The 27,958-nt window shown below is 47.9% G+C and overlaps 4 protein-coding genes across 4 annotated transcripts; all 4 read left to right on the top strand.

Moving 5' to 3' along the window:
* Positions 1-16: 16 nt before the first annotated feature.
* Positions 17-6,498, top strand: LOC135823332 (uncharacterized). The gene is made up of 4 exons (XM_065336191.1): positions 17-1,935; positions 2,787-3,232; positions 3,500-3,654; positions 6,127-6,498. The coding sequence occupies exons 1-3, from the start codon at positions 1,092-1,094 to the stop codon at positions 3,617-3,619; spliced, it is 1,410 nt and encodes a 469-aa protein (XP_065192263.1). The 5' UTR covers positions 17-1,091; the 3' UTR covers positions 3,620-3,654; positions 6,127-6,498.
* Positions 6,499-12,646: 6,148 nt separating this feature from the next.
* On the top strand, positions 12,647-15,400 carry LOC135823542 (uncharacterized). Its single transcript, XM_065336384.1, has one exon. It carries the CDS (start codon positions 12,647-12,649, stop codon positions 15,398-15,400), a length of 2,754 nt encoding a protein of 917 aa, XP_065192456.1.
* Positions 15,400-16,632, top strand: LOC135823540 (uncharacterized). Its single transcript, XM_065336383.1, has one exon. The coding sequence runs from the start codon at positions 15,400-15,402 to the stop codon at positions 16,630-16,632; it is 1,233 nt and encodes a 410-aa protein (XP_065192455.1).
* A 4,253-nt stretch (positions 16,633-20,885) lies between these two features.
* LOC135823336 (uncharacterized) lies at positions 20,886-25,963 on the top strand. The gene is made up of 4 exons (XM_065336195.1): positions 20,886-21,231; positions 22,075-22,520; positions 22,791-22,945; positions 25,463-25,963. Exons 1-3 carry the CDS (start codon positions 20,997-20,999, stop codon positions 22,908-22,910), a joined length of 801 nt encoding a protein of 266 aa, XP_065192267.1. The 5' UTR covers positions 20,886-20,996; the 3' UTR covers positions 22,911-22,945; positions 25,463-25,963.
* The last annotated feature ends 1,995 nt before the right edge of the window (positions 25,964-27,958 follow it).

Genomic DNA, 27,958 nt, shown 5'->3' with positions numbered 1-27,958 from the left:
GCTAGCGTTAGCGTGTTGTTATGCTAAGGTCAGAAAGGACTTGGCGGCACTCGCTGGTTTATCTCATCAGTTGAAGAATATTCCTTACCCTGGCGTCGATCGCTGAGAAGGTGCACTATTGGCTACTGACGTGCATAATACTTTGTTACATTCACAACAGTGTTGCTGTGGTAATCCGCGCAGTGCTGAACCTCTCTATTCACTGTGCAACTGTATCATACAGCTATCAAAACTGACTGGGGTAAGAGAATTATGTATGTACGAAAAATGAGATGAATGTTGAAGAAACAATAGTTGACTACGAGGGCTGAGTGCGTCAGTTCGAGCAATTGTTTTCCGGATTTCAATCTGGCGATGTGTTGTGTATCGGACATGCATAATCTTACCACCCTATCCGACTTTTCGGCCGACGAAAAAATCGAGAAGTAGTTTAACAACTCCTAAAACTAGTAGAGAACGAGTACGTGTACATGTTGGTGACTGGTTTACCCATCCTTAGTTAGGCCAAATAATAATTGCCAGGGAATTTCGATGTGGTTGACTGAAGTTTGTTTTCAAGTCAAACAACACGTGTACATGTAGTTATAAACTGATTGAAGTCACACTGTGATTTTTGCATTTTCTTGTAAACCCCCAAAAGCAGTTTTACGAATCACGTCCTTCGTGACTGATCTGATTGAGGCAGTAAGTGTTGGTCACTGAAATCTGGTCCATGTAAGTCAGCTAGTACTGGACACTGCAGCCGTAGACCTTCCAACATTGGGTTGTGCATTGCAGTACGGAAATGTATTATTCATGATCCCGGATTTCATCTAGCACGGCTGTAGATATTCTGTACAGTGATCATATAGTTCCATGTAGTATCTGATCTGTTGCATGTGTGTGTGTGTGTGTGTATGTATGTATGTGTGTGTGTGTGTGTGTGTGTGTATGTATGTATGTGTGTGTATGTGTGTGTGTGTATGTGTGTGTGTGTGTGTGTGTGTGTGTGTGTGTGTGTGTGTGTATTTTGCCGCACTGTGTGTTATTCTCTACAGACCGGCAGTACGTAATCTTCAGAGAAATTCTCAGTAATCCACACCATACACTGTATGCTATACACCCGTGTACTACTGAATATACAACATCACCAGGAGAACATGTTTGCTTCAAAGTTACATGTCAATCTCAAGACTGTCAGTAAGTTTGTTCAGCGTGGTTATGCTGTGAGTGTACAGAGCCGGTTAGTCCAGTCAACCAGCGGATCAAGGTTATGTGTTGCTAGCAAGGTGACTCAGACATCAGCACAGTCCAGACAGTCAGTTAGGTGGAGATCAGATCAGTCTGGTCGTCAAGTCACTACGGTACATGATGCTGTTAATGCTATTGAGTCCATCTTTCATAGCATAAGGAAGAAACGCACATTTCAACCCGCCAGTGAACTGATATCACAATGTTCTCTCATCCAACGTCATATCACTGCACTACGGAGTTCAAACAAGATCACGAACATCCTTGAGGCATGTGCTCTTGTAAATGAGGAGAACGCTGATGTGAAAAAGCTTACAGAGTCTTTACTTAATCAGCTAGCCAGCCTACCTACTGAACTCTGGCAAGAAGGCAAGAACCAACACACGCTGTTATGGGCAGTGTACTGGGCCGCAAAGTGCCGATGTGCAACTCCAGGATTCACGAAGTTGCTGCAGCAGCAGCTTGATGTCATGTGCATTGAGGAATGTAGAGATGTTGGTCAGTGTGCACATGCATTGGTTATGTTGAATATGCCTGATCGTCACCTGGCCCAACACTTTATGAATCGCTACCTGTCCATACACAGTACAGGTGATTCCAAGCATCGTCATACTGAAGTACTCTCACTACTTCTCTACTGTACACTGTGTGGTGTAGAGTGCAGTGCCTTGCTGAAGCTGATCAGTGTTAATCATCTGACACAGAGTAAGTCTATTCTGGAATAAGACCTTTGGAATAGAGACGTGTGTCTGTTGGTTGTGGAATTTCTGCTCACACAGAGTTAAAAGTGACATTCATACCACAAACCTTTGTAGTAATTGTCCTTGGTGTCTCAGAGTTGAAACCAAGTGTTGTTTTAAACAAGAACAGAAACGATCTCAGTCTGTGGCGTTTACTACACAGTTTTCTGCAGTGATGCAGGCTCACTTTCACATACACATAATGATGATGATGATGTATGTTGTAAACTGATGGGTTTCTGATAAAGTCATGATGGCAGGATTATATGTATGATCTTGAGTCATGCAGATGGACAGTCTGGAGCCATTCCAAACTTGTCTTACTATTTTCTCAATCAATTACCTTCTAGTTACATTGGTTGGGCGTCCTGCAGCTTCATAATACTTTAAGTACTATGAGAAGTTTTGAGCACACATGCAAGTTTATACCTCAGCACTACAAAATCACACCTCAGTCCACTGTATCAGCTTCGACATTTCAACAAATTGCGATCACCAGAATGCAGTACACTCAATATGCAATATGCATCCTGATGATGTTTGGAAACAGGTCAGACAGTATAAACTTGTGTGTACTTCAAGAAGTATGTGCACCAAATTCGTAACTCACACACCAACAAAAATTCATCCAGTGTTGTTCCCCTGACTGTGTCTGTTTTATAGGAAGTAGTCTGTTGGCGTGGAAATGACAAATGGATCACTTTCTGATGTCAACGATTTTTGTTTTTTCATTTTCACATCCTGAAATGTATCTGTTGGTCTGTGTCACTTCCGTCTGCATTTCTCTCAATTCTCTCTGCCCTGGCTTCTGTACAGAGTGCAGTCCTCGCCTTGTGCAACTGCTATATTTGCACAACACCCTCCCTGTGACTAACGACCAGCAGCTACAGATATTGGAAAGATGTTTGGTGTGGTTCCAGAAGGATGTGACAAGTCGGCAGTCAGGTCGAATGTATGACATGCTGTCATACTTCATTGGCCCAAAGTACACCACTGGCATATCTCTGGTTGATGGTGTGAAAGTTCAGGCATTCTGCATATTCAACCAAGACCATGAACCAGTGGAGACTTATGCGTATCCAGCTGATGTATACAATGGTGTATCAGTAGATATGACTGCAGCTAGACGTCATGGTTTCAGTGTTGTGGCATGTAAGGGTGTGAGTGACACTCAGTTGCTACGTCATCCTGTACGTACACCTAACGGATATGATACTCTTCGGGCATCGGCGCTGAAATCTCAAGGATGTTATATTATTCCGGTGAGTTCCAGTGCTAGTGTTTTGCCTTTGATGATTCCTGTCTTGATTCTACAGTGCAGGTTGGAAAAACGAGCTTGTGCGTAATGATAGTTTTGAGTGTTTTGACTACATGCTGCTGCCCAAGTCTAGTTGTGAGACATTAAAAATCTTTTATAGTCTCAAACTGTTCACCCATCTGAAGATTGTGTTCAGTGTTAAAGAGAGTTTTTTTTATTCTGGATGAGCTTAAATTTTGCATTACTTCACTCTTTCTGTCTACTTTGATAGATGGTACTCAAATATGGAGCTCGGCACTCACAGAAAAGCAGCCACACTATCCCGGATTTGCTGATCAATTATCCGTATCACATCACCGTGTTCAAAGACCTGTTACCCGCCAAGCAGTGATGAACATACACATTGATGTCGTAGTTTACATGATGGTAAGTTTACAGAATGGTGGATAGTGTATTAGTCTAGGTTTAGTCTTGTAGCATCATTGGTTGCAATATGTATAACTGATTGCAGAAGTATGTATAAAACTAATATAGTGTAGTGCGCTCGGCTCCTTTGCTAGGGCTGAAGTATGCGAGTTGTTGGGCGCAATTATTCGATCTGACCGAACTAGAAAAGCACATCGGCAAGGAATCGATCTGGCTATATCGTGGTGGTGATCTAGCTATGTTGATGAATACAACGGGTAGTGAGACTGATGGCCTGTGGAAGACTATAATCCAGGAATTCCAGTGTCATTGGTTGAAGATTACGATCAATGTTAACCTAGAAGTAGTGAACTTCCTCGTTATCACACAAGCAAACCTGTAAACCGGTCAATACCAATCATACCGAAACCGGGTGCCGCAGCGCTATTGTCATCGGGAAATGGTTAGGCAGTGCATGCATACATGCGCAAAGTGGTGCAACCTGCACAGTCCGCGCACGGTCCACTTGCAGGGGAGAACCCCGTGCGCAGGGTAACGCCAAATCTAACTATCTACAAGTGATAATACAAGATCTCCTCAAGTCTATGAGTAGAAAAATATCCGATATCTTGGCTGACCATGATGTGTTCCAGGAGGCTGTACCACCATAAAGGAGTGTGCTGATTAGCAGTAGGTATTGTGAACCCCTAGAGTTGTGTAGTGGACTATGTATTGAGAATATTGACAAATTCCTTTCTGATAGGTTCCTCGTGACTGGTCTGGGGGCACAGTAGAAACTGTGATTGGTTCAGCCATGTTTGTTTGGTATTGCGACTAGTCACAGGGCATTCGTTTTTTTGTTGACGATATGACTGGTTACAGGACCAGTGACTGTTCGCAGGGCCTGTACTACTCACAGGGTCTAGACTGGTCACATGGCCTGGACTGGTCACAGGGCCTGGACTGGTCACAGGGCCTGGACTGGTCACAGGGCCTGGACTGTTCACAGGGACTGGTTACAGGGCATGGACTGGTCATAAAGAATGGACTGGTCACAGGGCCTGGACTGGTCACGGAGTTCTACACAAAAAAACTAGACTTAGATACGCAGAAGTGCACCATATCGCTTACATACTAGAGAGGTTTTGCAGAGCGAACGTTCGCAATGATTTTCGCGTTCCGGGTTGCCAAAACCTACTCCACTTTTATGTTTATGTATCTATGTCATTCGGATCTTCCCAAGTTGTACAATGTACTGTTGAGATACCGAATTCAAATAAATCAATACCATACCAAAACTATTGCGAACGTTCGCGCAAAATTTGTGTTTTGCATGTTTTTCGCTCCAAGAAATTTTCGCGTGCACTCGCTTGTTTGAGAAATGGTCTTCATCCGATTACTTGTTTGTTGCAAGCGGCGGCACCCTGAGTCACGGCCTGAGACGAGAGCTCTTTGACTACGTTGTCCATGGCCGGAGACCCACAGACAAACGGGTTGGCTTGTGGCGTAATCTGGCGCATCAACACTTGAAATTCAAAAAGGCATCATTGATGTAACCGACTCTGAGCAGTGAGAAGACGAGCAGGCAGGAGATCGGAGATGGTTCGTGAGATGAAGCAACACGGGCCACCTCAAGTATGGGAAAGCTAGCACTCGCGGACCAAGCCAAGAATCGCAAGAGTAGAGATCAAGCACAAACATGAGGATTGAGGGTGGCTCACCGTGCACCAACGGGCCTCAAAGCTCGAAAATTACTGCGAAAGTTTGTTTCGCGTTTCCTGCAACTTTCGCGTTCAAAGCTGCGGACGTTCGCGCAAAGTTTCGCTATTCGTGACGTCAAACGAAAATTCGCGCGAACGTTCGCTCTGCAAAACCTCTCTAATCTTTGCCGTCTAGTTTTTCTTTAAAACTGATATCACAGGTCTTATTGATACAGAGCAAGAGTATAAAAGTGGATCACGGCATCCATGACTAATCAAAACGTATATAAACGGAGAATTCTACTGTCCAGAACTCATCTACAGAGTCGCACACTCTGCTTTATGTATTCTTGCCATCGCAACAGTATGGTACAGAGATACAGTCAACTTCGCCAATAACGACTACGGATATAACGACATTTCGCGAATAGCGACAGAATTTCCATGCCCAGAGCAAATTTCCATCTACAGTCAACTTCGCTAATAACGACTGCGGATATAACGACAATTCGCGAATAACGACAGAATTCCCATGCCCAGAGCAAAGTCAATTCTACCTGTATGCATATAATGAGACTTCGGGTACAATGACACTTCGCGAACAAGGACACTTTTCTGATGCCCCGCCGAGTGTCGTTATACGCAAAGTTGACTGTACATGCATGTACATGTAGCTAGCCACGTCAGGAAAGAAACTTGACCACCACCATAGAGAGTGGGGTGAGCTGTGTAATACTAATACTTTCCTGATCATAGTATTTGCTGTTTGTGTTATTCTACTGTTTTCTCGCAGATATCTCTGAACAGCAGAATACAAAGCCGAATTGTGCAGGGAGTGTGTTATATTATTTGAGACTGGAATATTTTTCTCTAGTGATTGAAGTTTTAATTTCTCCGATTCCTTGCTGTTTTTTCTGCTGAGCTGAACACTGAGGAAGTTGGTGCTGCGTCTTGTTTAATTCCACTCCATTGGCTGAGTAGCTGAGTAACCGAGTAACGGAGTAACTGAGTACAGCCGATGTGAGAGGGTAGTGCTGCTAGTGCTAGTGTAGTATGCGTGTTGATTGTGTTTTTGAAATCAAGGCATTGTTGAGTTTGTGCGTGAATGTTTGCGTGTCTGTGCATTCAATTCCCATATTTTTCTTTGTGCGTGCTTATACAATCATGTACCTTGATATTATTATTGTGAATCCTCCACATGTGTGTTTTCAGCGTCCATTGTCCTTAGTACACGTAGTACATGTAGCATCTGGAGTAGCCAGGATCCTGATTCTTGACTGAGCTACATGTTTAAAAGGTAGTAGCGTCTGCCGTGATCTGTGTGTGTGTGGGGGGGGGGGGGTTTCTGTAAGGCGGCACGGCACGACCATGTGAGATCGGATTATGATCAACTTAACTAAACCATGTGTGTTGTAGCCCGGTGATGTGGCTTGCTCGTATGAGGATATAGAACTAACATAGACCGATCCTAGCAATGGTCCTGACCAGGCTCTCTTGTTTCGCATCAACAAATCACTATTCTTCATGTGCATGTCGTGTAGTAGTGTACGGATGTTGTTATGAACTACTATATTAGGTGCCTTATGACTCTTGTGTCACAATGTATGTTGCTTTGCATGCTCATGCTGTGTCCACGCGCACTGGCTCCTTGCAAGACAAGCAATGGTGGACAGCTATTAAGCGAGCTGCTGGTGTTAGCCGCCAAAGCGATATACCTGTCCTGGTCGACAGATCTGGACACGAGCACACCACTGCCAGGGAGAAAGCCGAGTGCTTTGCCCAATACTTTGCCATGAAGTGCAGCCTTGGCTCCAACGATTTCTCTGCCTCTGATCAGCTCCCTGCTATGCAACTTGATGCCACGGCACCTCAGATCACAGCCATCCACTTTCGCCCAGGCAATGTCCGTCGTCAACTAGCGGCGCTAAATCCGCACAAGGCCACTGGCCCCGATGGCATATCAGCTAGAGTCCTCAAGGAATGCCACAGGGAGCTGGCAGAGCCTGCTGCTCGCTTGTTCTCTTGCTGCTTCAGAGCAGGGGTCCAGCCAGCTTCCTGGAAACCAGCCCATGTGTCCCCCATACACAAGAAGTCCTCCAAGTCAATTGTTTCGAATTATCGACCTGTGTCTCTCCTCAGCATCCTGTCGAAAGTAATGGAGAGTATAGCCAACTCCCAGCTTGTCAACTTCTTGGAACGCCACCGTCTGCTGAATACTCGTCAATACGGTTTTCGTCGTGGCACCGGAGCTGCAGACCTCCTGACTGTCCTACAGTATGAGTGGGCCAATGCCATGGCAGAAGGTGGAGCTATGCAAGCAGTTGCCGTGGACATAGCGGGGGCTTTTGACAAAGTGTTGTTGTTGTTGTAGAAGTTTATTTAACGTCGCACCACAAACAGGCGATTTCGCCTCCTTTGATACATGTGGACGACAGAAGGAATGAGGGAGGGGGGGGGGACAGAAGTATGGAGAGAGGAAGGGTAGAAATAAATAAGCAATCAACCTCAGGGCTACACCAAAGCAAAAACGGAATGGGAACATACTATATACAAAATAGTTTCATACATATATTGCAAAACACGTTTACTATTCTTCAGTCCGCTATACCACAGAAACACACTAGCCGAAAAGCATTTAAACGGAGCCATGATGCGCTTTTAGCAGGGCACAGAACTGAAGGTGGCTGGGCTCGGAACGGAGATCAGGCGGGAGCTGGTTCCACAGGACTGCGCCGATGAACTGCATGGTCGCTCGACCCGCAGGACCGGGCCAAAATGGTACTCGAACGAGGTGATGTGCTGCTCCCCGAGTGCGGTCACCAGTAACTCTCACGAAGAAGCTGGTGAAGAGGGAGCTAGCTCGGGAGAACAGACAACGACGGACAAAGATGAGGAGCTTAATGTTAAACATGTCCTCCAGGGTGGTGAGGCGGAGCTGTTCAAAGATCGGGCTCGTGCGCGACCACGGTGGCAGACCGAAGAAGCCGCGGATAGCGCACTTCGTTAGACGTGTGAGGGGCTCCATGTTGCCAATTTGAAGTGACGGATAAAAGGCGTTGGAAGCGTACGACAACCTACCCTGGATCATCGACCTGTAAAACAGGATCTTTGACGCCAGGGTGAGGCTTCGGCGGCTCCGCCACAGCGCACCTACTGACTTCCGCACCTGCTGGATTGTGTGATTGACGTGAGGCTCCCAGGAGAGCTGCCCATCTACCATTACGCCCAGGTACCGCGCTTGTTCCACAACTGCAAGGGCTGCATTCCCACAGCGAATTCGAATGTTATCTGTGTCAGGGGCTGGGCCTCTTGGGGTAATCAACAGAGCTTGCGTTTTCTTTTGGTTCAGCATTAGCCCGCGGTCCTCCAACCACTGCGACAGGCCAGTGATGGCTGTGCTTAGAGAAGAGCACACTTGTTCGCAACTGCCCGAGGCTTCAATTGCAATGTCGTCTGCAAATTCCTGGTTTGTGACCTGCTGGGGCAAGCAGCATCGAAGGTTACGGATGTATAGTGTGAACAGGAGGGGGCCGAGGACGGATCCTTGCGGCACCCCTCGACTGCATGCGACGTATTCCGAGCAATTTCCGCCCACGACTACGCGTTGAAGCCGCTCACTCAGGTAACTAGTGAACCATATCTGGACAGTACCGCCGACCCCAATGTCGGATAGCTCCTGTGCCAAGATGGTGTGTTTGACACAGTCGAAAGCCTTCGACATATCCACGAATATCACACCTGTGAGTTTGCGCTCATACTTCGCTTTCAGCCAGCGATTGACAGCTAGCACAAGAGCGTCCTCCGTACTGTGGTTCTTCCTGTACGCGAACTGCGAGTCAGGGAGAATACTGTGATCGGTCAGAAAGGATGTAAGCTGAGCTGAAAGTGTCTCATGCTGGCGTACTTTACAAGGCCCGCCAGCTGGGGATAGGGGGTTCACTGCTCGCATGGCTTACCCACTACCTGCAATGTCGCACCATCAAAGCTGTTGTTCATGGCCAGAGCTCATCGGTGCACCCTGTCCAGTCTGGCGTCCCACAAGGTAGTATCCTTGGACCTACATTGTTCCTCGTGTATGTAAACGACATTTCAAGCTGCTTGTCACATGGCACAAACCTGAACACTTTTGCAGATGATACAACTTTGTACTCCCTCCTTGACCAAGCCTCGAATGCCTCACTACAACGCAGCCTAGATGAGCTTCATGCCTGGGGCAAGAGATGGAAGATTGCGTTTGAGCCATCAAAATCGCAAACTATCACTCTGTCGCACCAGCGGAAGGATACAGTGCCTCCCCAGCTGTCATTTGGCGGAACTCCTCTCCCACCAGATGAATCTGTGAAGGTGCTCGGAGTGACGTTTGATTCTAAACTGAGCTACAGACTCCACCTTCGGCAAGTGGCATCACGTGCTAAGCAGCGGCTGGGCCTCCTGCGGAAGGCAGCACCCCTTCTCAGCCACGCGGGCAGGGTGACTGTTTACAAAGGATTCGTCCGGCCAATGCTGGAATATGCCCCCCTTGCGTGGATGGGATCAGCTCCCTCACACCTGGCCATGCTGGATGCTGTCCAGCTCCGCGCCCTAAATGTCATTGGCCCTGGTACCATTCTTCCCAGCCTCCTTGTTCGGCGAAAGGTCTCTGCTCTCTGCCTACTGTACAAACTGATGTGTGGCCATGGTCCGCCTCAAGTTGCAGCCATGTGTCCCCCGCCGGCTATACCGCCACGTCATCGCCGCACACGAGCAGCCCAAGCACAGCACCATCCCCACCAGCTTGAGCTGAATCTCTCGCCACGAGCTCCTGATTAGCTTCTGCGCTCTTTCCCATAGTGCATCGTGCCAGTGTGGAATAGACTGCCACAGGCAATTCTGGACAAGCAGCCAGCCCGGAAACACCTGCAGAGATTCAAGATTGCTGCATACCGTCACCTGCAACAGAGTGACTGGTGCTCTGCTCATGACTGGTGCTAGCCATGCACATCTATCACACTGGCCTGCCATCAGTGGACGCAAATCATTATGTTGACCCTCTTCTCAAAGTAGCATTATAGTCATAGCGACGATATGCCGCTGAACTCTTTCTCTCTATACTTATACCTCTCCACCTCTTTCACTCTCTTTCCCTCACTTACCCATCTCTCTCTTTCTCTCTCTCTCTCTCCTCTCTTCTTTCTTGTGCACTCTCTCTGTCTGTCTCTCTCTCTCTCTCTCTCCTCTCTCTCTCTCTCTCTCTCTCCTCTCTCTCTCTCTCTCTCTCTCTCTCTCTCTCTCTCTCTCTCTCTCTCTCTCTCTCTCTCTCTCTCTCTCTCTCTCTCTCTCTCTCTCTCTCTCTGTCTCTCTGTCTCTCTCTCTCTGTCTCTCTCTCTCTCTCTCTCTCTCTCTCTCTCTCTCTCTCTCTCTCTCTCTCTCTCTCTCTCTCTCTCTCTCTCTCTCTCTCTCTCTCTCTCTCTCTCTCTCTCTCTCTCTCTCTCTCTCTCTCACTCTCTCTCTCTCTCTCTCTCTCTCTCTCTCTCTCTCTCTCTCTCTCTCTCTCTCTCTCTCTCTCTCTCTCTCTCTCTCTCTCTCTCTCTCTCTCTCTCTCTCTCTCTCTCTCTCTCTCTCTCTCTCTCTCTCTCTCTCTCTCTCTCTCTCTCTCTCTCTCTCTCTCTCTCTCTCTCTCTCTCTCTCTCTCTCTCTCTCTCTCTCTCTCTCTCTCTCTCTCTCTCCGCCATTCCTCTCGCCCCCCCTCTCCCATGGTGCTTGCTGTGTACGCCGATCCCGAGACCCTTGGTCGGGGGAGTCCACTGCATCTCACCAGCGCAGCTCATGTAGCGCCTACACACCCATTGTTGTCTTTTTTGTTTCGTCTTCGTTTTGTCTCCCCTTCTTCCGTAGGTATGGTACGCTTTCCAACGGCCAAAGAGAGTTGGAAAGCTTGTGTCTTTGTGGGTAACCTGAACATTTGGGCTCATGCAAAATCGCACCGATTTTGGGATTTCCCCACAACTTTTTGCGTCCGCAAAAATGTTGTGCTGGACCGCATTCCTGTCACTTCGCAGTGGCTTTTCGTTGGTGCAGTTTGTATCCCACCCTCCCACCCCTGACTTCTGGGTGTGTATTTATCGATATATTATCGTATTGGTTTTTCTTATTGGCCATGTGGCTGTTGCAGTTACGACTGCTTTTCTTTTTTAGTTAAAAAAAAAAAACGTAGGGGTGGTGTGTGCGTCGTGGGCCATTGTATGGACTATGGTTACATACAGCTTCAGATTGTATGGCTAGTGACAGGGGGGTTGAGTCTGCAGGGGAAGAATACAGTGATTGAACTGAAGCTGGATGATGACCGTGTGGTGAGTGTGTGGGGGGTTCGAGATGCCGTCCTGGGGCAGGGATGTCGGTCCTTTAGCTTGGACGGGTGTTGTTACATTCATTGTAACATTTTGTCGTTTTCTGTGTGTTTTGCTGTGCGACTATAGTAGCAGCAGTGTCTTGTGCTAATTTTTCTTATGATATCAGGCCCTATGCGTACAATTATTCAAAAAAGAAAAGAAAAAAAAAAAAGAAAAGAAAAAATATCAGGAAGGAGATATAATAATATCAATAATAAAGCCATTGCCGAGCCACCGAGTCTCCCCTTCTTCCGTACCGTAGGTATGTGCAATGTGATAAAAAAAATAAAAAAAATAAAAAACTTTATGTGTACACGCTCACCCATGCGCGCGCCTCTGCTTTATGTGTACACCTCTCATTCTGTGCATGTGTCTAGCCACGTGCGTCATGTCGCCGGAAAGGCGCGACTGGTCCGCGATCTGCAGTAGTGATGCGTACCTTCCATTGTTTTTTGTCGCCTTTCAGTTTTTCTTAGTTTTTGTAGCTGCACTTATTTCTCAGATTGCATGCTCGTCTTTCTGTACTTCAGTAGTTGAGTCGATCCTTTAGTTCAGAGTGCTTCAGTCTGGTTCTATGTCTCTTCCAATTCTCTTGTAAATAATTCATTCCCTAATCCGAAGTGTTGCGTTAGTGCTGGCTGGTCGAACGTGGGTTCCACTACAACTGGTGCCGCCGAACCCGGGACGTGTGTGTTGTATTCAGTGACGAGTGCAAACCCTGCCACGCCAGCGAGATGTCGCTCAAGTAAGTTTGACAACTTCCTCCAGCCGTTCCGTGGGAACGGGGACGATTTCGGACGGTTCTGGGATAAGTTTCTGGTGCTTGCAAACATACAAGGTTGGGACACGGACGACAAGAAGGTGAAGAATTTTCCGTTGTTCTTGTATTTTCACGGATGCCGGCAAGCGCGCGATCAGAAAGACAAAGATAAAGTCTTGGCGAAAATGGGACTGTCGTTCACTCTGACGAAGGCGCAGGCGTACGCCAGATTCACCTCACGGACGATGCGCGTGGATGAGTCCCCCGACGCCTACGTTGCCGATTTGCAGCGACTGAGTACTATGGCGGGGCACAAGGCTGATGACGACAAGGACCCGATGATCATAGAGCAGCTGATCAAGGGACTGCCGGTAGAGTTTGCCCGAGAGCTAAGACTTACAATGGCGGTCAAAGAGTTGAGTGTGACGGGTTGCCTGGACGTGGTACGTGCGTTGAAGGCTGCGACCTCGGACCACTTGACACGAGTACGTGGCGATGTTGTTGTGGCGGCTGCCACCACGGATGAGCAGGCTTGTTTCAACTGTGGCGGAGTTGGCCACATGGCGCGGCAGTGCCCGAAAGCGAAGAAACCTGGTCGCAAGAGTGGTGCTGGTAAAGGAACGCGTGGCGAGCGTACTGGCCCTCGAACCTGTTACTTCTGTGACAAGCCAGGTCACATGAAGAGTGACTGTCCGGAGCGTAAAGCCTGGCAAGAGCGGAAATCGTCTGGAGCAGCAACGGCTGCAGACAGTGGCTCCCTGGCGAGGGGTGCGTGTTTGTGCACTGTAGCCGAGGCTACTAGAGCTTCACTGCCCAGAATCTACGTTGACGTGCGAGGCGTGGTAGGCAGCGAATGGGCACGTGCTAGAGCAGCAGTGGACACTTGTGCAAGTTACACAATGGTTATGGTCGAGTTCCTCAAACTTCACAAGATTCCGTTCACTGCTCAGCCACGTGTGTCTGTTGTATCCGTGGATAGCAGCAAGGTGAAGATCAGAGGAGCAGTTGATCTGGAACTGCAGCGCCAAGGAGATGGTGAACCGGTTAGTCTGCCAAGAGTGCATGTGAATGCCTGCGTTGTCGACTCATTGACGGCTGTGGCAGCAGACCTCCTCCTCGGTGCTGACGTTATAGCTGGTGTTGGTGGCGTTCGACTCAGTTATGGCCAGGACGGCGAGGTCAATGGCGTGTGCTTTGGTCCTCAGCCTAGAGATACCGGTGCAGCCGATACTGCTGCAGCTGACGTTGAGAGCACACTCCGTCATGTGGACGTCACAGAGGACGATCGTGGTGTGACCCTGAAGGCCGAAGACGGAGAGCTCCGGTGGGACAACGACAAGCAGCATTGGACGTTGCACTGGCAGTGGCGTGATGGGCAAGCTCCCACATCTCCGATCGGCTCAGGGATCGGACAGTACGCGAGGCACAACCTGTCAGACAAGCAAGAGTCGCAGTTCTGTGACGAGATGGACGCCTGGGTCGAGAATGGCTACCTGATCGAGTACGACGAGGCTACGCACGGTCCTCCGGCGGCCATCATTCCGCTGCTCGTCAGGGACCAAGCCCACAAGGAGTCGACCCCAGTTCGCCCTTGTCTCGATTACCGTGGCTTGAATGCGGTGATTAAGTCGAACCCAGGCACTGATGCCCCAGCATGCGGTGAGAAGATCCGCAAGTGGCGACAGGTTGCAGACAGCCAGTTTGAACTTGTCGACATACGTAAGGCGTACTTGCAGGTACGAGTCGACCCATCCCTCTTGCGCTACCAAGTCGTGGTGTGGCGTGGGAAGCTGTACGCCATGTCACGGATGGGTTTTGGTCTATCGATTGCACCAAAATTCATGGACATCATTGTTCGGTGGGTGACGCGACGATGGCCTGATGTGGACAACTATGTTGATGACGTCCTCACGCCAGCGGAGAAGCGCAAGGCCGTCGCTGCAGAGCTAGCACGGTATGGCTTGCCGACAAAGCCACCAGAGCATCTACCCGAGGCGCGAGTGCTTGGCCTGAAGCTATCGACGACTGCTGATGGTACCATCATGTGGGCTCGCCGCGATGGAGTCGACCTCAGCTTCCACCAACCGCTGACGAAGCGTAGTGTATTCCAATGGACAGGTCGGCTCACAAGCCACTATCCAGTGTGCGCATGGCTTCGCCCAGCCTGCTCAATGTTAAAGCGGCTGTCAAGTGCAGTGGACAGATGGGACACGCCGGTTCCACCTAGCGTTCTTCAGTGTGCTGACGAAGTTGCTGAGCAGCTGTCCGAGCAAGACCCCGTCCGTGGTGTGTGGCATGCATCAGCCGAGTCTGATGGAGATTGGGCTGTGTTCTGCGATGCCTCGGATCTGGCAGTCGGTGTGGTCCTCCAGCTGAACGGCCAAGTGATCGAAGACGGTACATGGCTGCGGGACACAGCTGATAGGAAGCACATCAATGTGGCGGAGCTAGATGCTGCGATGCGTGGACTGTCGCTTGCAGTGCAATGGCACCTGCAGACGGTACGACTCGTCACCGACTCAAAGACAGTGTACGGCTGGCTGAAGCAGGTCCTCGGCAATGTGCGCCGAGTGAAAGTCGGTGGGCTGCACAAGATACTGGTTGAGCGGCGACTGGAAGTGATTGCTGACCTCGTCCAAACGGTCGGCCTCAAGGTCCGAGTGGAGTGGGTGCCGACTGACCAGAACCCGGCCGATGAGCTCACCCGTGTCCCGAGGCGGTGGCCCAAGGGTACAGATGAGCCGAGTGATGTTTGTTCTGTTTCTGTGGCAACGGACAAGCATGCTATCGGGCCTGTTACTCTCAGTGAGATAAAGGATGCGCAGCAAGCTGATACCGAGATATCACAGCTGCTGGATGAGCTGAAGTCGGGAAACCCCTGTCGTCGAAGCTGTACAGACCGGTCCGTGATCAACTGTTGGACCATGACGGTGTGCTGATGCGTTCAGTAAAGCTGCCACTCGACGGCGTCGTGCAAGTGCCAGTCATACCGCCTGACCTTGAAGACCAAGTACTGAAAGCGTCTCACAAGACCTCTGGCCATGCCACCTGGACGACAATGCATGACTCACTGCGCAAGCGCTGCTATATGCCGCTGATGGCCGAGAAATGCCAGAGTGTTGTCCAAGCGTGTGTGCCTTGCTCTGCAGCTAACACGGCACGGGGACCGACTGTTGAGCCAACGCGTCCAGACGTACCAGGACGACCATGGGAGGTCATACAGATCGACACGTTGGAGCTTGGCCAGAGTGGAGCGCACCACTGCTGCCTGGTTTGCGTCGACATGTTCACCAAGTGGGCGGAGGTACAGCCACTACGTCGACACGATGCAGCGAGCGTAGCAGCTGCACTGACCAAGATCTGCTGCCGGTGGGGCCCGCCGTCAGTCATTCGCATGGACAACGGCACTGAGTTCCGGAACGCGGTCGTAGCAGCCCTCCTGGAACAGTTTGGTGTGGTGGTGAAAACGGGTGCAGTTCGACATCCTCAATCACAAGGAGGGGTTGAACGGCTCAACCGTACGATCATCGGTCTCCTGCGTAAGGCGCTCGAGGAAACCAGTGACTGGACGTCTGAGCTTGAGTTGGTTCTGTTCTACTACAATAGACGTCGCCATGCTCCAACCGGAATACATGTATCGCCAAGGCTGGCCATCACGGGCTGGGAAGGGCGCGACCTAGTAATTGATCACGACCCGACAGCATACAGCGCCAGTGAATGGGTGGACCGACTCGCCGGGCGCGCTGCTCGGATTCGAGACCTTGTTGAGTCGCTACTGTCCTCGAATGACTCTGTGTCAGGCGGTCCAACAGAGTCACCATACAGTGTCGATGATCCGGTGATGCTACGTCGCCCAGAGCGGAGTCAGAAGCTCATGACGCCATATGAGAGTGGCTGGACGGTGCTGAAGATAGTCTCGCCATCGACCCTGGTGATCCAGCATGCTGACGGCAGAGAGAAGGTCGTGAACGTTGATATCGTCAAGCCTGGACACGCCCAGCAGGTAGATGGAACACTAGATGATGGTAACCATGATGCTGCCGAAGATCGCCCAGAGCCAGCTGCCTGTGATAATGTGGTGAGCATCGAGTTTGCGGCTGACATGCCGACTCAGCGCTACGATCTCCGAGGCCCTGGTAATCGACGACAGCCAGCTAGATACAGTGGATGATCAATGGCACCTAGGGGAGTGGTGTTATGAACTGCTATATTAGGTGCCTTATGACTCTTGTGTCACAATGTATGTTGCTATGCATGCTGTGTCCACGCTCATCCATGCGCGCGCCTCTGCTTTATGTGTACACGCTCACCCATGCGCGCGCCTCTGCTTTATGTGTGCACCTCTCATTCTGTGCATGCGTCTAGCCACGTGCTTAGCTGCGCTGCATATATGTCATGTCGCCGGAAAGGCGCGACTGGTCCGCGATCTGCAGTGATGCGTACCTTCCATTGTTTTTGTCGGCTTTCAGTTTTTCTTAGTTTTTGTCAGCTGTGTAGTTGCACTTCTTTCTCAGATTGCATGCTCGTCTTTCTGTACTTCAGTAGTTGAGTCGATCCTTTAGTTCAGAGTGCTTCAGTCTGGTTCTATGTCTCTTCCAATTCTCTTGTAAATAATTCATTCCCTAATCCGAAGTGTTGCGTTAGTGCTATCTGGTCGAACGTGGGTTCCACTACAATGTCCAGGATATCACTGGGCTCGGTTCTAAATAATTTTTCTTTCTTCGATCTCGTAATGAATAATAAGTGGATCTACGGGGGGGGGGGGGGGGGGGGGGGGGAGGGGGTCTATCCGGATGAATACATGTTTAGCGTAATGTCCGGAGTGCGGCTTGTGAAGTTGTGTTATCTGTTTGGGGTGCTAGTGGCAGCAGTCAGATAAAATCATGCATGCACCGACTGATATGATTGTACGCGCGCTACACTATGGACAATAAAATACACTTACTACTCCCTGCTACAGACCGTGTCCAGGTACTACCATGACTACTACTGGTACTAGTACTAGTAGTAGTAGTACAAACAAAGTAGTACTGCTGAGTGCTGTAGGTGGCCGTGAGGTTTGTCACGTGAGTGATGACGCGTGTGTTATCAAAAGCCTTTTTGCAAATTTTGGCCATTTGCGCTGAAAAAAAACAAGGACTAAAAAAACAAGAGCACCTCGATCTCGCCAGATCTACCAGCTAGCGCTAGCGTGTTGTTATGCCAAGGTTAATTAAAGGGGAAGTTAAGGCAAAAATTAAAATTTCACCAGTTGTAGTCTTCGGGGTGCTGAGTCGAATGGTCGTGGTCCGAGGAAGCTGAGACGCTCCCTTCCTACTTGAATCCCAATCGAACTCGCGCACTTCCACCGAAACTGGGTGACTGCGCCCTACTAGATGGGGATTTGTATGCAAAATGTCACTAAAAGCGCCATTTCGTTCTTATCAAAGCACGGATGACCGCGATTGGCCCATATGTTGTAGTCTTTTGGACGCTGAGTCGACTGGTTTTGGTCCGAAAAGGCTGCGATGCGGCGTTCCTCCTTTATTCCCAATCGAACATGGTTGAAGAAGTGGTCACGTGCTCCTGCGTACACCAGTCACCTGGTCACCGTGCCTGCAGGGTACAACTTACTAGCCTGTTTGACCTTTTTTGGGTGCAGTCCTGCCACTCGAGTTGAACTCGAGTTGAACCTTGGTGTGAAAGTTGTCACCTGCTGGCGTGGTGACCAGGTGATTTGGGCACCCAGGAGCACGTGACCGCTTGTTCAACCATGTTCGATTGGGAATAAAGGAGGAACGCTGCATCGCAGCCTTTTCGGACCAAAACCAGTCGATTCGGCGTCCAAAAGACTACAACATATGGGCCAATCGCGGTCATCCTTGCTTTTATAAGAACGAAATGGCGCTTTTAGTGACATTTTGCATACAAATCCCTATCTAGTAGGGCGCAGTCACCCCGTTTCGGTGGAAGTGCGCGAGTTCGATTGGGATTCAAGTAGGAAGGGAGCGTCTCAGCTTCCTCGGACCAAGACCATTCGACTCAGCACCCCGAAGACTACAACTGGTGAAATTTTAATTTTTGCCTTAACTTCCCCTTTAAAAAGGACTTAGTGGCACTCGCTGGTTTATATCATCAGTTGAAGAATATTCCTTATCCTGGCGTCGATCGCTGAGAAGGTGCACTAGTATTGGCTACTGACGTGCATAATAGTTTGTTACATTCACAACAGTGTTGCTGTGGTAATCTGCGCAGTGCTGAACACCTCTATTCACTGTGCAACTGTATCATACCGCTACCAAAACTTACTGGGGTAAGAGAATTATGTATGTACAAAAAGGAAGATGAATGTTGAAGAAACAATAGTTGCCTGCCGGGCTGAGACCGCTGAGTGCGTTCGAGTTTTCCGGATTTCAATGGGCGCTTTCCATTACACGTTTGCACAATTCTGGAACTGGGTTTTGTACTTCTCGAATGACAAGAATGTGCGTATTCCGGCCATGTAAACGAACGACCAGAATTCACAACGCATTTTATTCATGGCATATGATATCACAAACAAAATTGATCGTAAAAAGAGATCAGGTACACCCTGGCGCGCACGTAGACCCAGCTTCGCGTACCGGACTACCGGTCCATCCCGGTGATCGTGAAGGCTCCATGTCGGCAACAATATTGGGCTTCGGTAAAGCTGAACCTGTGTGCGAAAGGACCACCCAAAATGATCTGTTCTAACAATCAGCCCCCAGCGGAAACTCAACTGTTGCAAATAGGTTTTCGGGAAGACATAAGACAGTAGCAACTACTGTAAAAGCCATTATTCTAACGAGGCGCATATATAACGATTTCCCAAAATCGACTGGTTTACGTGTACCAAAGGTAACGATTCTCACCTATTCCCAACGCTCATTAGGACAGTATATGTATCGATTTCTATTTTAACGACAGATTTCTCCTCGTTAACTCGTTAGAGTTAGGACTTCGTTATATATATGGCTTTTACAGTACATGCAGTTGTAGCCCTGCTTTCGCGCCACACCGACCAGGGAGGCTCTTCCTTGACCTGAGTCATGCATGACCAGACCGATAACACACCCAGCGTGCAATTCTGGCGCCAGAACTAGAGAAATCCCGCCTTCTCTTCAGAATTGATGGAATTGGATAAATTCAATTCTAACGACGGAATTTGTGTAATCGAACTGTGCGTCAACAATGAACTAATTCTAGAATTGACTGATTTGAGTGTAATCGAACGCGCACAATGTGGCAATGTCATACTGTGTTGTGTATCGGATATGCATAATCTTACCACCCTATCCGACCTTTCGGCCGACGAAAAAATCGAGAGGTTTAACAACTCCTAAAACTACATGTAGTAGAGAACGAGTACGCCGGGGTACATGTTGGTAACTCGTTTACCCATCCTTAGTTAGGCCAAATTGCCAGGGAATTTCGATGTGGTTGACTGAAGTTTGTTTTCGAGTCAAACAACACGTGTACATGTAGTTATAAACTGATTGAAGTGATCTTTTGCATTTTACTGAAAAAACCCAAAAGCAGTTTTACGAATCATGTCCTTCGTGACTGATCTGATTGAGGCAGTAAGTGTTGGTGACTGAAATCTGGTCCATGTAAGTCAGCTAGTACTGGACACTGTGCAGCTGTAGACCTTCCAACATTGGGTTGTGGACTGCAGTATGGAAATGTATTATTCATGATCCCGGATTTCATCATGTCTAGCACTGCGGCTGTAGATATTGTGTACAGTTGCATGTAGTATCTGATCTGTTGTATGTTGTGTGTATGTGTGTATGTGTGTATGTGTGTGTGTGTGTGTGTGTGTGTGTGTGTGTGTGTGTGTGCGTATTTTGCCGCACTGTGTGTTATTCTCTACAGACCGTCAGTACGTAGTCTTCTGACAAATTCTCAGTAATCCACACAATACACTGTTCGCTATACACCCGTGTACTACTGAATATACAACATCACCAGGAGAACATGTTTGCTTCAAAGTTACATGGCAATCTCAAGACTGTCAGTAAGTTTGTTCAGCGTGGTTATGCTGTGAGTGTACAGAGCCGGTTAGTCCAGTCAACCAGCGGATCAAGGTTATGTGTTGCTAGTAAGGTGACTCAGACATCAGCACAGTCCAGGCAGTCAGTTAGGTGGAGATCAGATCAGTCTGGTCGTCAAGTCACTACAGTACATGATGCTGTTAATGCCATTGATTCAATCTTTCATAGCATTTTCAAGACACGCAGATTTATACCCAATGATCTGATATCACAATGTTCTCTCATCCAACGTCATGTTACTGAACTTAGGAGTCCGAACAAGGTTAGAACTATCCTCCATGCATGCGCTCTCATCAGTGAGGAGAACACTAACTTGACCACGCTGGCAGTGTCTGGACTTAATCAACTAGCCAGTCTACCCACTGATGTCTGGCAAGACAACAGGAATCAAGAGCACCTGAGATGGGCAGTTTACTGGGCCGCGAAGTGTCGATGTTCAACTCCAGGATTCACAAAGTTACTACAACAGCAGCTTGATGTCATGTGCATTGAGGAATGTAGAGATGTTGTTCAGTGTGCATATGCATTGTTTAAGTTGAATATGCCTGATCGTCACCTGGCCCAACACTTGACGAATCGCTACATTACCATACAGAGTACAGGTGATCCAAAGTATCGTCATACTGAAGTACTCTCACTACTTCTCTACTGCACACTGTGTGGTGTAGAGTGCAGTGCCTTGCTGAAGCTGATCAGTGTTGATCATCTGATACAGAGTAAGTCTATTCTGGAATAAGACCTATTGAATAGAGACTTGTGTCTGTTGGTTGTGGAATTTCTGCTCACGCGGAGTTACAAGTGACATTCATACCACAAACCTCTGTAGTAATCGTCCTTGGTGTCTCAGAGTTGAAACCAAGTGTTGTTTTAGACGGAAAGAGAAACGATCTCAGTTTATGGTTTTTGCTACACAATATTCTGCAAGTGCAGATTTGCTTTCACATACATACTATGATGATGTATGTTGTAAATTGATCATAATTCAACTTGGGTTTTTAAAATAAAATCATGATGGCAGGATTATAGGTATGATTTTGAATCATGCAGTTGGACAGTCTGGAGCCATTCCAAACTTGTGTTAGTATTTCAGCAATCAACTACATTCTAGTGAAATGGGTGGGGCATCCTGCAACTAAACAGTACAATTGGAAGTTTTGAGCACACCTGCCTTATTCCTCAGCACTGCGAAATCGCACTTCAGTCCACTGTATCAGTTTCGACATTTCGACAAATTGCTATCACCAGAATGCAGTGCAATATGCGATATGCATCCTGATGATGTTTGGAAACAGGTCAGACAGTATAAACTTGTGTGTACTTCAAGAAGTATGTGCACCAAATTTGTAACTCACACACCAACAAAAATTCATCCAGTGTTGTTCCCCTGATTGTGTGTGTTTTACAGGAAGTAGGCTGTTGGCATGGAAATGACAAATGGATCACTTTCTGATGTCATCGATCTTTGATTTTTCATTTACACATCCTAAAGTATATCTGTTGGTACGTGTCCATATCGCTGTGTGTCTCTCTCGATTCTCTCTGGCCTGACTTCTGTGCAGAATGCGATCCTCGCCGTGTGCAACTGCTATATTTGCACAACACCCTCCCTGTCACTAACGACCAGCGGCTACAGATAATGAACAGGTGTGCAGTGTGGTTCCAGAAGGCTGTGCCAAGTCAGCAGTCAGGTCGAATGTATGACATGCTGTCATACTTCATTGGTCCAAAGCACACCACTGGCATATCTCTGGTTGATGGTGTGGACGTTCAGGCATTCTGCATCTTCAACCAAGACCATGAACCAGTGAAGACTGATGCGTATCCAGCTGATGTATACAACGGTGTATCAGTAGATATGACTGCAGCTAGACGTCATGGTTTCAGTGTTGTGGCATGTCTGGGTGTGAGTGACACTCAGTTACAACGTCATCCTGTACATACACCTAACGGGTATAACACTCTTGAGGCATCGGCACTCAAATCTCTAGGATGTTATATTATTCCGGTGAGTTGTAGTGCTAGTGTTTTGCCTTTGATCATGATGTCTGTCTTGATACTTCAGTGCAGGTTGGAAAACAAGCTTGTGCGTAATGATAGTTTTGAGTGTATTTACTACATGCTGCTGCCCAAGTCTAGTTGTGAGACATAAAAAATGTTTTATAGTCTCAGACTGTTCACCCATCTGAAGATTGTGTTCAGTGTTAAAAGAGAGTTTTTTTTATCCTGGATGAGCTTAAATTTTGCATTACTTCACTCTTTCTGTCTACTTTGATAGATGGTACTCAAATATGGCGCTCGGCACTCGCAGAAAAGCAGCCACACTATCCCGGATTTGCTGATCAATTATCCGTATCACATCACCGTGTTCAAAGACCTGTTACCCGCCAAGCAGTGATGGATCTACACACTGATGTCATAGTCTACATGATGGTAAGTTACAGAATGTTAGATGTTGTACATATATCTGCCATGGTGTAGTTTAGTGTTTTATTCTTTCAACCTCATTGGGTGCAATGTCTATAACTGATAGCAGAACACTAGTACAGTGTGGTGGATTTGACTTCTTTGATGGGAGTGAGGTGTGCGAGTAGTTGGGCGCATTCTTTCAATCTGACCGAACTAGAAAAGGACATCATCAAGGAATCGATCTGGCTATATCGTGGTGGTGGCCTACCTATGTTGATGAATACAACGGGTAGTGAGACTGATTAGATGACCTGTGGAAGACTATTCCAGGAATTCCAGTGTCATGGGTTGAAGATTACGATCAATGTTAACCTAGAAGTAGTGAACTTCCTCGTTATCACACAAGCAAACCTGTAAACCGGTCAATACGAATCATACCGAAACTGGGCTCCACAACACTATTGTCGTCGGGAAATGGTAATACAGTGCATGCATGCATGCGCACAGTGGTACAACCTGCACAGTCTGGGCGCGGTCCGCTAGCAGGGGAGAACTCCGTGTGCAGCGCAACGCCAAAAGGGACCTGATAAAGATCACAAGGACCACACTACACCTGCATGCCCGGTCTAACTCTCTGCCGGTGATAATAAAAGACCTCCTCAACTAAGGCTCAAGTCTTTTTATCGGAAGAAGAATATCCGATATCTTGGCTGACCATGATGCAGCGGCGTAGCGTAGCCCTTTTCAGTTTGGATGGTCATGTGATGCGACATAGTATACAATTCACACTATTTTCATTTTGCGCCAAGGATACTGGCTCAGCCAACTCCTTTTATTTGGAAGCTTTGCGGTAAACTGCACTCAGAAACGAGTCTGATTCAGCAGACTATACATGCAAGAAAACATGCTTCTTGAATGGCAGGGAGCAGCAAGTTGGGACGAAAGCAGCACAGTGTAGTCACTTCACACCAGGGAGCAGTAAAACACTGGTATTTACTACCCCTTGTTTCACACTCAGCTCCCCTCGCTCCGATCATGCTGGTGTTTTACGGTTTGCAAAGGACGAGGTACTGACAATGGCTGCATGTACAATCATGTTCAAGACTGACATACAGTGTGCCACATACAAACCATTTGAAGTATGAAGGAACTACCCTCCACGTATACAGGTCCAGTCCACGCATCGACACGTGGATGAACGTTGAACGCGGGCACTTCTCGATACTTTTTATCCTGTTTGGGCGTTTTGCGGACATGGTACGACAAACTCTAGCTGCTTGGTTTGCGAGTTTTGCGATACGGTGCTATGCGCATGATGATGTGTTCTAGGAGACAGTATCACCATAAAGGAGTGTGCTGATTAGCAGTGGGTGTTTTGAACCCCTAGAGTTGTGTAGTGGACTATCTATTGAGAATAGAGAGGTTCCGTATAACGTAACAACGTTAATGAAAAACGTAGTCGATCTACGAAAGTCTTACTTCAGTACGTAAACTGCACGCGCATCTGAGTTCCGCCATACGGAGTTTTCAAATCACGAAGCTCCCCTTGGCTACTCCGAACGCGGCAGTGTACGAGCAGATCGACCTGGGGAGAGAGTCATAAATTTGTACCCAAATCCACTTACGAACCAGCTACATTATCAGAACCCTATCTACGTACTCTCCGTAGACAACTTTCCGTAAGTGGAGTGCAAACTCGCGAATTCACGGCTTTTTCCCGCCCACTAACGTAAAGTTGCTCAACTTTACGTAGTGCGGAACCTCTATAATATTGACAAATTCCTTTCTGATAGGTTCCTCGTGACTGGTCTGGGGGCACAGTGGAAACTGTGATTGGTTCACCCACGTTTGTTTGGTATTGCGACTAGTCACAGGGCATTAGTTTTTTTGCTGACGATATGACTGGTTACAGGACCAGTGACTGTTCACAGGGCCTGTACTACTCACAGGGTCTGGACTGGTCACAGGGTCTGGACTGTTCACCGGGCATGCACTGGTCACATGGCCGGGACTGTTCACAGGGCCTGGACTGGTCACAGGGCCTGGACTGGTCACAGGGCCTGGACTGGTCACAGGGCCTGGACTGGTCACAGGGCCTGGACTGGTCACAGGGCCTGGACTGGTCACAGGGCATGGACTGGTCACAGGGCCTGGACTGGTCACGGAGTTCTACACAGAAAACCAGACTTAGATATGCAGAAGTGCACCATATCGCTTACGTAATCTTTGCCGTCTAGAATTTCTTTAAAACTGATATCACAGGTCTGATTGACACAGAGCAAGAGTATAGAAGTGGATCATCCATGACCAATTAAACCGGGAGAATTCTACTGTCCAGAACCCATCCACAGAGTCGCACATTCTGCTTTATGTACTCTTGCCATCGTAACAGTATGGAACAGAGATACATTGTACATGTAGCTAGCCAGGTCGGAAAAAAAACTTGGCAACCACCATGGAGAGTGGAGTGAACTGTGTAATACTTTCCTGATCACAAACAATTGTATTTGCTCTTTGTGTGATTCTTCTGTGTTCTCTCAGATATCTTTGAACAGCAGTATACTATGCCGAGTTGTGCCGTGATATCATGTGAGACTGGAATATGAAGTCCGTTTTGTGATTACTAAGAAAGTTGTGGACATCTCTTTTGGTCTTGTGATTGAAGTTTTCATTTCTCCGATTCTTTGCCACTTTTTCCGCTTAGCTGAACAATGAGGAAGCTGCCTCTTCTTTAATTCCACTCCCGGCTGAGTAACTGAATAACTGAGTAACTGAGTACACCGGATGTGAGAGGGTAGTGCTGCTAGTGCTAGTGTAGTATGCCTGTTGATTGTGTTTTTGAAATCCAGGCATTGTTGAGTTTGTGCGTGAATGTTTGCGTGTCTGTGCATTCAGTTCCCAATTCTTTTTTCTTTGTGCGTGCATATACAGTACAGTGTACCTTGATATTGTGAATCCTCCACATGTGTGTTTTCCGCTTCCATTGTCCATAGTACACGTAGTACATGTAGCATCTGGAGTAGCCAGGATCCTGATTTTTGACTGAGCTACATGTTTAAAACTTAAAAATGGTAGTAGCGTCTGCCGTGATCTGTGTTTGTGTGTGTGTGTTGGGGGGGTTCTGTAAGGCGGCACGGCACGACCATGTGAGATCGGATTATGATCAACCATGTGTGTTGTAGCCCGGAAATGTGGCTTGTTCGTATGAGGATATAGAACTAACATAGACCAATCCTAGCAATGGTCCTGACCAGGCTCTCTTGTTTCGCATCAACAAAATTCACTATAATCTACATGTGCATGTGATGTAGTGTCCAGGATATCACTGCTGCTCGGTTCTGAATAATTTTTCTTTCTTTGATCTCGTATAGAATAATAAGTGGATCTACGGGGGGGGGGGGGGGGTGGTCTATCCGGATGAATACATGTTTAGCGTTATGTCCGGAGTGCGGCTTGTGTTATCTGTTTGGGGTGCTAGGGGTAGCGCCAACTCAGCAGTCAGATAAAATCATGCATGCACCGACTGATATTATGATTGTACGTGCGCTACACTACGGCTACAGACTAGATCTACGGACCGTGTCCAGGTACATACTACTTACTAGTACTACTACTAGGTCACCGTGAGGTTTGACACGTGAGTGATGACGCGTGTGTTATCAAAAGCCTTTTTGAAAAGTTTGGCCATTTGCGCTTAAAAAAAACAAGGACAAAAAAACAAAACAAGATCTTTTAAGATCTTGTTTTGTTTTTTTGTCCTTGTTCTTAAAGGGGAAGTATACCCTAAAATCAAATTTTCACCAGTTGTAGTCTTCTGGGTGCTGAGTCGAATGGTCTTGGTCCGAGGAAGCTGCGACGCTCCCTTCCTACTTGAATCCCAATCGAACTCGCGCACTTCCACCGAAACTGGGTGACTGCGCCCTACTAGATGGGGATTTGTATGCAAAATGTCACTAAAAGCGCCATTTCGTTCTTATAAAAGCACGGATGACCGCGATTGGCCCATATGTTGTAGTCTTTTGGACGCTGAGTCGACTGGTTTTGGTCCGAAAAGGCTGCGATGCAGCGTTCCTCCTTTATTCCCAATCGAACATGGTTGAACAAGCGGTCACGTGCTCCTGGGTGCCCAAATCACCTGGTCACCGCGCCAGCAGGTGACAACTTTCACACCAAGGTTCAACTCGAGTTCAACTCGAGTGACAGGACTGCACCCAAAAAAGGTCAAACAGGCTAGTAAGTTGTACCCTGCAGGCACGGTGACCAGGTGACTGGCGTACGCAGGAGCACGTGACCGCTTGTTCAACCATGTTCGATTGGGAATAAAGGAGGAACGCTGCATCACAGCCTTTTCGGACCAAAACCAGTCGACTCAGCGTCCAAAAGACTACAACATATGGGCCAATCGCGGTCATCCGTGCTTTTATAAGAACGAAATGGCGCTTTTAGTGACATTTTGCATACAAATCCCCATCTAGTAGGGCGCAGTCACCCAGTTTCGGTGGAAGTGCGCGAGTTCGATTGGGATTCAAGTAGGAAGGGAGCGTCGCAGCTTCCTCGGACCAAGACCATTCGACTCAGCACCCAGAAGACTACAACTGGTGAAAATTTGATTTTAGGGTATACTTCCCCTTTAAAAGAAACAACAAGAGCACCTCGATCTCGCCTTCATAATGTTAGATCTACCAGCTAGCGTTAGCGTGTTGTTATGCTAAGGTCAGAAAGGACTTAGTGGCACTCGCTGGTTTATATCATCAGTTGAAGAATATTCCTTATCCTGGTGTCGATCGCTGAGAAGGTGCACTATTGGCTACTGACGTGCATAATAGTTTGTTACATTCACAACAGTGTTGCTGTGGTAATCCGCGCAGTGATCAACATCTCTATTCACTGTGCAACTGTATCATAACGCTATCGAAACTTACTGGGGTAAGAGAATTATGTATGTACGAAAAGGAAGATGAATGTTGAAGAAACAATAGTTGACTGCCGGGCTGAGACCGCTGAGTGCGTTCGAGTTTTCCGGATTTCAATGGGCGC

This window comes from Sycon ciliatum, chromosome 8 (assembly GCF_964019385.1).
Source record: "Sycon ciliatum chromosome 8, ocSycCili1.1, whole genome shotgun sequence".
Taxonomy (NCBI): domain Eukaryota; kingdom Metazoa; phylum Porifera; class Calcarea; order Leucosolenida; family Sycettidae; genus Sycon; species Sycon ciliatum.
This window is presented reverse-complemented; position numbering and strand designations above follow the sequence as displayed.